The following is a 10,650-nucleotide window of genomic DNA, read 5'->3' as shown; positions in this document are numbered from 1 at the left end:
TTCACAGTTCCATATTGTACCCCTGTAAAGCAACTGCCATGCAAAATGTCAGACCTGTAACTCTTTTTTTTTAGTTGAGTTCCTTTGACTTTACCCCCCATTTTGAGTGTTATTCATATCTTATATATCTGATTTTTAGAATACTGATTTCTAAGACAACTAAGTACAATGTTATTAGTGAAGTACCTCTATAATCAAGTCCTAAAAATGTAAGTTTGTCCTTAAAAATTATCCTGTATTTAGCAATTTTTCAACCAATTTTCTTTGAATTTTGTTTTGACTTTTATACATTTATATTCTGATTATTGAGTTCTGACACTCTACAAATATTAATGTTCGTTTGTTCTAACGTTTCGCTTTTATGGATGTTGTAATCCTTGTTTTAAATTAGATGAAAATAATGCTTTCACAACAGGCACTGCCATTCCTGGGTTATTGTACGACGTGCTGACAAAAATAGTTTACATTTACAGATGACTAAAACACAAGTAGTTTTATTTTGGAATTATATTTAACAACAACAAAAATATTTTTATCCATTATGGCTTCGAAACCTATTAATATCCGCTGGATTAGAACCGGTTCTCAGCCCAACTGAAAAATCATTTATAGCACTAGAGTATTAGAGACAATTTTCCACGAATATTAAAAATAATACCAGTTTTGTTAACCCGGGTCCTTGGGGCTAACAAATCTAGTTTTAACTTTGTTATTTTGATATCCGCAGAAAGCTGTCAATAATACGAGCCGATGAATAACTATTAAAGGTCCAATTTTTTGTATGTAGAAGATTATAAAATATCTTGGTTTTATTAAATCTCAGGCAGGGCGACCACTCCGAAACCAAAAAAATATAGTATTTTTATAGTATATTTTTTCAATCCATATAGTATATATAGTATATTTTTTAAAACTCATATAGTATGATATAGTATCGGACTTACAATTATTTAGTAATACATAGTATATACATCATCAATAATCAATAATAACTCAAAGCATAGCTGTTATCAAAGCAATTTCACATATAAGGGGCTTACTCTGTGATTATTAGGCAAGGTATCAATGTGAGATTATAGGTTATTTAGGATAAAAGTTTACTTTTGGTTAGTATTTCACATATATTTAATCATTTTTTGGATAGGTCTTAGATTTCTGTTTGAAGAGTTAGTTAGAGATCAAGTTATAAAACAAAATATGCATCTTTTTGGATGTTATTAACATAAATGAAGAAAAAATTAAAATAGTCTCCAAGTTCTGGTCTTGCAGGCCTCCAGGTCCACTCTGGACAAGTTATAGATATTTTTTTATTTGAAGAGTTAGAGGCCAACTAATAAAATAGAATATGCATCTTTTTGAATGCTATTAATCGGCCCCCAAGTTCTGGTCCTGTAGGCCTCCATGTCCACTCTGGACGGGTAAAAAATTAAAATTTCTTCTTTGAAGAATTAGAGGTCAACTTATAAAAAAGAATATACATCTTTTTGGATGTTATTAACATAACCGAAGAAAAAAATTAAAATCGACCTCTAAGTTCTGGTCCTGCAGACTCTGGACAGGTAAAAATAAAACTTCCCTAATTGAACAGTTAATGGTAAATTTATTAAACAAAATGAGCTTATATTTGGATGTTCTTTATATATTTGAAAGAAAAAAATAAAATTGACCTTCAGGTTTAGGAGCTGCAGGCCTCCAGGTGGACTCTGGACATGAATAAAATAAAAATTTTAAATTTAAGGAGTTAGAGGTTTATTAAACAACATAAGCATTTCTATAGATGCTATTTATATGTTTAAAGAAAAAATGACAATCGACCTCCAGGTTTGATGCTGCAGGCCTCCAGATGGACTCTGGACAGGAAAAAATCAAAATTTCTTATTTATGTAGTTAGAGGTTAGTTTATAAAACACCATAAGCATCTTTTTAGATGTTATTTACATATCTGAAGAAAAAATACAAGGGGGGGGGGGGCCCGGGGGGAGTTCTGACAAATTTGCGTAAACCTGGTATTTTGGCTTTATCTTTGGTCTGAGAGGATAGGTTATTAAAGATAAAATCATTCTTATATGATGAATTTTCCCAAGTTTTAAGATTTTTTGGATAGGCCTCCAGGTTCCGGAGCTCCAGGCCTCCAGGTGGTCTCTGTACAGGTAAATGAAAAAAAAAATTTTAAAGTTAGATTGCATGTTTTTTTTCTTCAAATATGTGAATAACATTAAAAAAAGAAGCATATTTTGTTTTATAAGTTGACCTCTTACTCTTAAAATTTTTTTTTTCATTTTTACCTGTACAGAGACCACCTGGAGGCCTGGAGCTCCGGATCCTGGAGGCCTATCCAAAAAATCTTGAAACTTGGAAAAATTAATCATATAAGAATGATTTTATCTTTAATAACCTATCCTCTCAGCCCAAAGATAAAGCCTATATACCAGGTTTACGCAAATGCGTCAGAACTCCCCTCCCCCCTTGACCTCCAGGTCAAGGTGCTGCAGGCTTCCATGTAGACTCTGTCCAGAGAAAACCTGGAGGCCTGAACTTGAACTCTTCAAATTAAAAATTTGAGTCTTTTACCTGTCCTGAATGAACCTGAACTTAGATCCTGATATGTTAATATTATCCAAATAAATGCATATTATGTTATATAAATAGACCTCTAACTCTTCGTATAAGAAATTCGATTGTTTACCTGTTCAGAGTGGACCTAAAGGCCTGCAGGACCTGAACTAGGAGGCCGATTTATATATTTTCTTCAGATATGTTAATAAGATCCAAAAAAAAATACATGTTCTGTTTTATAAGTTGACCTCTAACTCTTAGAATAAGAAATTGATTTTTTACTTGTCCAGAATGGACCTGGAGGTCTGCACGGCTTGACCCTAAGGGCTAATTTTCAATTTTTTTCAGATATGTTAATAACATCCAAAAAGATGCATATTGTTTTATAGGTTGACCTCTAACTGATCAAACAAAAATTTTTTTACCAGTCCAGAGTTGACCTGGTGGCCTGCAGGACCAGAATTTTGAGGCCAATTTTAATTTTTTTCTTCATATATGTTAATAACATCCTGAAAGATGCATATTTTGTTTAATAAGTTGATCTCTAAATTTTATAATTTTTTTACCTGTCCAGAAACCACCTTTTTCCTACCTGAACCAGGAAACTTATCCAAAAAATATTAAATATATGTGAACTACTACCCAAAAGTAAATTTTTGTCCCAAATACCCTATAGTCTCACATTAATACCTAGCCTAATAATCACTGAGTAAGCGAAAGTGGTAAAACTTACCCCTCACCCTTAAACTTAAGTTAACTCTATGAAAAATAACTGATATTTATATCATAATCACAAACAAAAATATATTTTAAAGGATTTTCTTCATCTTTATGCATTTTAGTCGAATCACAGTATCTTTTGAGCCCCCCGCAGGGGCTAGAAAAAAGAGAAAACCTATTGTGAAAATAAGACAAAACGCTCCTTTAAGAGGCGTTGTCACAAAACTGGCAATATTAGTTTTTTGTTATATAAATGTAATATTATATAAATAGTATATATAGTAAATTTTGGTCAAGTAAAGGTTAAAATATATAGTATATATAGTAAATTTTAGTCATATAGTATGATATAGTATCCAAATTCATCCTATATAGTATAAATAGTATATATAGTATGCAGTGGTCGCCCTGAATCTGTCATTAAGTCATGTCAAGTTAAAATTAGAAAACATAGGGAATCATTCTGTAAGGTACTTGTTGGCAGTATTTTTTCCAACCATCCCCGTACTTGGCGGAGCATTTTTCTTCGTCTCTAAGTGTTCTAAAAAGTTTAATTGTTAATATAAAATCTTAATATGTTCAGGTTGTTCTATTAACACAAGCCGCGCAATTAAAATTTTAAAAAAGTACGAATTTTTTTTGCAACTTAAAGTTTTGGGTTAGTTTGGAGATTTTAACACGCAGCTCGTATACAATGGGCAGCACAGGAATGGTTCTTATATTTAAAAAATAGAGTTCATAGCGATTATAACCAGGGAGGAAGGGAGGGGACAATGGGCAATTAATTCCATTTAAGAGTTTTCCCTGAATTACCATGAAAACCAGATTTATCCTGAAAATATCCAGAAAGAAGGTGTATCAACTTTTTTTTTATAGCTAGCCGGTTCTTTTAGTAAGTAGTAGATGTAAAATTTTTCATAGAATTCAGATATGCAATCGGTTTTTTTTGTAGACCTCTTATTTTTTAAGTAATTTAAGTTTTTAAAAAAAATAATTAAGTCGGTTTTAAGGTACTAAAACGCAACAAAATAAAAGAAGAAAATGGCCAGTAAGAACAAAAATAGTAAGATCTTTAATTTGACACCTTACTTTTAAAATTCTGTTGAGTAATTATTGAAAAAATCTATTTTTTTAACCTCAGTTTAATAAAAACTTTGGTACTTGCTTACATGTGGTAGACTGGAGCACCGAAAACCCCCCCCCCCCCCCGCTTAGTTTTGACAAAAATCAAAAATAAGGGGGGGGGTAGTTTTTTAATGTCTGGAAAACGGCAAGGAGGAAAAAAGCTCAGCAAGGCAAAGACTTAACCCCCCCCTTAATTTTGAAGAAAATCAAAAATAAGGGGGGGGGGGGGTAGTTTTTTCACTGTACAACATGCAAGAAAGTTGAGTGAGGTAAATCAAGAAAATCCAGTATACCAGAGGGGAAACCTTATTACAGGGACATTCATGTTTTGGGGCATAATTTCCTTATTTATTGACTGATTTTAGTAATTGATGTATCCCTGAACAGAAAATGAAAATAAGGAGGAGGGGGGCCAGTAAAAGGTTTTAATTTTGCGCAAAATTAAAACCTTTTACTGGCCCCCCTCCTCCTTATTTTCATTTTCTGTTCAGGGATACATCAATTACTAAAATCAGTCAATAGATAAGGAAATTATGCCCCAAAACATGAATATCCCTGTAATAAGGTTTCCCCTCTGGTATACTGGATTTACTTGATTTACCTCACTCAACTTTCTGGCGTGTTGCACAGTGAAAAAACTACCCCCCCCTTATTTTTGATTTTCTTCAAAATTAAGGGGGGGGGTTAAAAACTACCCCCCCCTTATTTTTGATTTTTGTCAAAACTAAGCGGGGGGTTAAAAAACTACCCCCCCCTTATTTTTGATTTTTGTCAAAACTAAGCGGGGGGGGGGGGGGGTTTCGGTGCTCCGGTCTTCACATGTAAGCAAGCACCAAAACTTTAGACCTAAATATTTTCTCAAACAGACATAAAAAACATGGGTTCATATATACCTTTAGAATCAGAAAAATATTACGAATCCATTGTAAGCAAAATTGAAAAAAAGTAAAAAAATTAAAAATTAAACAAATGGCTAATTGTATTTTTTGTTCAGGCAACACTATCGTCTTCCCTTTTTTACCCCCTCTTTACCCCCTTCTCATTTTTATACTCAATTCAAGAATTAAGACGTTGCCTGTACAATATAATATGATATTTTCATATAATTCCTTTTATTGTAGTTTATATACTATATTGTAAACTTTTTTTTTCAATTTTGCTTACAATGAATTCGTAATATTTTTCTGATTCTAAAGGTATATATGAACCCATATTTTTTTACCTGTAAAATAATAAAATTAATGTCAAAGTTTTTATTCTCGTGGGTTTAAAAAAATCGATTTTTTCAATAATTACCTGACAGAATTGAAAAAGTAAGGTGTCAAATTAAAGATCTTACTATTTTTGTTCATAATGGCCATTTTTTTCTTTTTTTTTGTTGCATTTTAGTACCTTAAAATCGACTTAATTTTTTTTTTTAAAACTTAAATTACTTAAAAAATAAGAGGTCTACAAAAAAACCGATTGCATATCTGAATTCTATGAGAAATTTTACATCTACTACTTACTTAAAGAACTGGCTAGCTATAAAAAAAAAGTTGATACACCTTCTTTGTAAAGTGTTTATGGTTATTAAAAATAGGAAACTCAAAATGATTAGAGGGATCTAAGAAAAAAAACATCTACTTATAAATTAGGTTACCAGTATATCACAATGGAGTAAACATTCTGTAATTGTTCACTAGAAAAATCGCTCTTTTCAACGTCTGTATCCCTTCTCCTTATTATTATCTTCAACCAAAATTCAGGATAAAACGAAGGGTTCTAAGATTGTTCTAGACATGAAATGACATTTTCATAAGGAAAAAAATATTTGTTAGAACCAGCCGAAATATTTTGATATAAATGTTTTGTCTGCTAGATAATGTGTTAATTGTTTGTTTTTTATTTTTGTCTGCTGGATTCATAACAAATTCCGCGGCAATTATGCGCAAGTCCCCAAAGTCCCCAAATTTAGTCTAAATACTTCACGAACACTTTAAGCTGGTCCCCAAGGTTTGAGACCCTAAAATATTGAATATTCGATCCGTTGTCCCCTCGCTTCCTCCCTGGATTATAACGGTATTAATACCTTTTTTTCTACTATTAACACTAGCCGCGCAATTTTAATTTTGCTCACCCTTTAGTAAGATTTGTTTAAGAACTGAAATTCTTTCTTGAAAGTCAATGTTTAGCAACGTACTTTTGTACGACAAATAAGCTAAGGGAGGTTTTTTTCTCGTATTCATTCGAATCCGGTGGGTAGGAACCGGTTTTCATCCATACAAAAAAACTATGTCTAGCATCGTATTATATCCAGCTTTCTACGAATATAAAAATGTATAAAATTATTAGATTAAAACCAGTTTTTTTAGTTGGTGCCTTCGGCACCTCGGGTCTAAAAAAACTGGTCTTAATCTTATAATTGTACATTCGATATCCGCGGAAAGCTGTTTTTAATACGATGCGAGAAATAACTAGTAATGCAACAATCTCTTAATCAATGGCACTTAGAATCCTAATTAAAGACATTAAAAATGGTTCATACTGCTGCTATGTCAAGTGCGCGACATTGATAAATATAGTTGGAGGAATGCCTTGGTCCATAAACAGTCACAACTCATTGCCATGCACAGTTAGGACTTCTTGGACAAAGGTCGTGTAATCAAAAGGTTGGTTGTCTGTTGGATGTTACCTAGTCTATTATCCATTAATGGGCGTTGGTGTATTTCATCCCATTACAAGCGGATGATGCCCTTGGGTTCTTTAGGTGATAACTTGAAATTGGAAGGGGAACCCTTCCCCAATTAGGTAATAACAAAAAGCTGACCTGTGCACCAAAAGAACCAACAAGAAGATGAAATACATAAACGTCCAAATGCCCTAAATAATAAGAATAGGTTAGGTTAGGATAGGTCAATTTGGGTATTTTATCAATCTATAATACAAAGTAGAACGATGTCTCTCTATTTGTTTGTAGCGAAGGATCTCGCTAACCGCTGAAAAGATCGGGTTCTCCTTTACAGGGTAGCTTCTCAAAGGTCCCGGAAAGGTTTATAACTATTTTCTTGGGGGGTGGGACACCCCCAACTCCCCAAAAAATGAAAAATACCCACCCCCCCAAAAAAATTTCTTATTAAAACTTAAATTAACCCTTACAGATCGGGAGGGGGGGGGGTAGGTAAGATGGAGAGCTGTAACTTCATGACTTTCAAGTTTAGTAATTATACGTCGGCAAGAGTTGATTTTATTAGGATATCTGGTCTGTGTCGGTCGTGGTGTCAGGTCAAAGTCGGTTGGGTAGCAAAAAAAAATTAGAAAAAATTCTAAATAAATCTTAATTTCTACATGACTTTTGTGTATAAGGTAGAAACCTAAAATTTTTTTGGTGAATACTTAGATATCAATGACCATCTGAGAAAAGTGGTGTTATGAATGTTTGACCGCTCCCTAGAGGCTAGGGGCGAAGCCGCTAGTATGAATTTAATTAAATAACATAATTTTTCCAGTATGGCTTTGAATCAGCTGGATGAGAACCGATTCTGACCCTAGCTGAAAAATCATATATCGTATAGTATTATAGACAACATTTAATATAATTTTTCTTTTTGCTATCTGCGGAACGCTGTCAGTGTCCATAATACGAAAATCCTTATAATAAAGTAACAGGATGTCTGTCTGTACCGAAAGATCTCGCTTATCGCAGAACCGATATGATTCTCCTTTCCAGGTTAGCTTCTCATCATAGGTCTAAGGAAGGTTTATAGCTATATTGGGGGAGGGTATCACAACCCTCCCAAGAGAAATCGTCAAAAGAAAAAAAATCTACCCCCCCACCCAAAAATAAATTTTTATTAAATCTAAAATCCCCCTTATGTGGGGGCGTAACCGCTAGTAGTAATTATATATTTTTTCTAATCCGATGGATATCAATCCGTGGCACTTTTTGTCTATTTCAAATATCTAATTTAAAAAATCATCTATGTGGCGTTCAAGTCTCTTCGCAAGGGCGAGACTGTTAAAAAAAAATTCTCTTGGGAGGGTAGTGGTACCCTTCCCTAAAATAGTTATAAACCTTCCCGGGACCTATGAGAAGCTACCCTGTTAAAGAGAACCCGATCGGTTAAGCGATTAGCGAGATCCTTCGGTACAAACACACAGAAAAAAAAGACATCCTGTTACTTTAGTATAAGGATATGAGCAATCATTCATATTATCATATTGCATCCAAGAGTATATATTGTCAACGACATTGTTATTTATTATTAAGAGACATACGGACTTACCCAATGCAATGATTATAGAGAAGCTGTACTACAGAATAAAATAATATTCAGATATGTTTTAAAACCGATTAATATTCGGTGGATAAGAACCGGTTCTCAGCCACACTGAAAAATCATGTGTCGTGTTGCATTATATCCAGTTTTCTATGAATATAAAAATGTACAATCATAATATTAAAACCGGTTTTGTTGACCCGAGCTTTTGGCATCACAGGGCTAAAATAATGGTTTTAATCTTATAATTGTACATTTCTATATCTGCAGAAAGCTGTTTATAATACGATGAGATAAATAATTAAAAAACAAGAATGTACCTGTCCCAGGCCAGGCAAACTCCAAGACAGTGCGAGCATAAGTTCAAACACGTAGTTTGTGTGTCTTGCTATGCCCCAAAATCCACTATATAAAAAATCCACATAAAAAGAATATTTATATCCAAAACAAGGATGACATCATCCATAAGAAGCGTAGCTTAAAAATTATGGATGGACAAACGGAAAAAATAAACTATAGATCAGTTCAATACAATTAAACATAAAAATAGAATAAATCACGAAACCTTTTATGATTTATAATGAGAAAATCTAGGAATCGATCTAGCACCACAACAAAGAAGTAAAACTTAAAGAAACTTTGTGAAAATATGTAAAATGTGAACTTATTTAATCGCTGAAAATTTCAGCTATCTGGACTACGAGTTGAATAAAACCTTGAACAATTAAAAACAAACTAAGGAATCAATCAATAAGCAAATCTTAATGAAACTTTATAGAAGTATTCAGAAATTGAACTTAATTAATCCCTAAAATTTCAGCCATCTATCTTGAAAAGGAGCTGAGAAAATCACGTTTCCTCAAAAAAAGTTTCACACGGATAGACGGACATTTATAATTATAGAGTAGCTTCGCTACCAAAAAAACATACTACAAATAACCTATCACTTGCTCATCGGTTTATTAATAATGGCGTATTTACCAGTGTTTATTACACTAGTCCACAAAGTTTTATAACACCGATTTCTTATTCATTGGTTCAACAACTTTGCGGACTTTTATTAAATTTTGATTGACCTACTTGAGGGGTAATTTTGTGTATCATCCAGGAGATGGTAAAAAACAGGTTTTTTTTAAAAAAAAGAACAAACCAGTTTTTTTTTGGTTTAAACCGTTTTTTTTTTATAAAAACCAGGTTTTTTTTGTTTTTATAATAATATCCAAATTATAGGCTTTTTTCACCCCCTCCCCGTTTTTCTTATCCCCCAAACGGGGGGTGCCCAAATCTGCCCAAAAGGACCCGAAAAAGGCAGCCCGAAACCGAACGCCCGATTTGACAACCCTTGCTGATACGGTAATTTAGGTTTTTGACAGTTATTTACTGTATTTATTACGTTATGAAAAGATGTAACTGGAAAGATAGGCCTTTGTATAAATATTTTTTAAAAGACCATCCCCACCTTGTTTTTTTTTGTTTTTTTAAGCTTGTTTTTTTTTGTTTAAACCACTTGGTTTAAACTAAGTGGTTTTTTTTTATGCCATCTTTGGTATTATCATAGGGTTTGTACATCAATTTATCGGCCATTGTCTTATCCTTTTAGATCCTCGCGTATGTAATTGTACAGACATGCCATTAACTTAGAGTAGCTGCGCTTCTAAAAAAAACATATATTAACCTGATTAATAGTTTGCTTTTCTTCACTTTACCAACATGATTTTTATATTCTACAGAGATAAACTTGGCTTTCTTCCCCCATATGTAACATTCACCATTTGAAGCCTAAATTAGGGTTGGGTCGGATACTAAATATGATCAGATATCCGGCAAATTACCGGATATCCGGATAGTTTCATTATCTGGTATCCGGCCGGATATTAAAAATGGCCGGATTTCATGCAAAACCGAATATCCGGCCCAAACCTAGACTAATTGTAATACAGGGCACTACAAATCATAAAAACTTAAAAAGTCTCGGAATCGATCTAGCAAC

At 33.2% G+C, this 10,650-nt stretch overlaps 1 protein-coding gene across 2 annotated transcripts in view; it reads right to left on the bottom strand.

Moving 5' to 3' along the window:
- Positions 1-492: 492 nt before the first annotated feature.
- Positions 493-10,650, bottom strand: part of LOC145329323 (uncharacterized) — a 35,909-nt gene continuing 25,751 nt past the window's right edge. For both annotated transcript variants that reach the window (XM_080173383.1, XM_080173384.1), the window contains 5 exons: positions 10,336-10,439; positions 8,981-9,065; positions 7,211-7,263; positions 745-3,817; positions 493-614 (listed from right to left, as the gene is read on the bottom strand). In XM_080173383.1, coding sequence (XP_080029509.1) covers positions 3,718-3,817; positions 7,211-7,263; positions 8,981-9,065; positions 10,336-10,439 — 342 coding nt within the window. In that variant the 3' untranslated portion in view covers positions 493-614; positions 745-3,717. The remainder of the gene's footprint in view (positions 615-744; positions 3,818-7,210; positions 7,264-8,980; positions 9,066-10,335; positions 10,440-10,650) is intronic.

Source organism: Acartia tonsa, chromosome 10, assembly GCF_053477335.1.
Source record: "Acartia tonsa isolate MP-2025a chromosome 10, ASM5347733v1, whole genome shotgun sequence".
Classification (NCBI taxonomy): domain Eukaryota; kingdom Metazoa; phylum Arthropoda; class Copepoda; order Calanoida; family Acartiidae; genus Acartia; species Acartia tonsa.
Note: the sequence above shows the minus strand (reverse complement) of the source record. Positions and strands in the feature narration are given on the sequence as shown.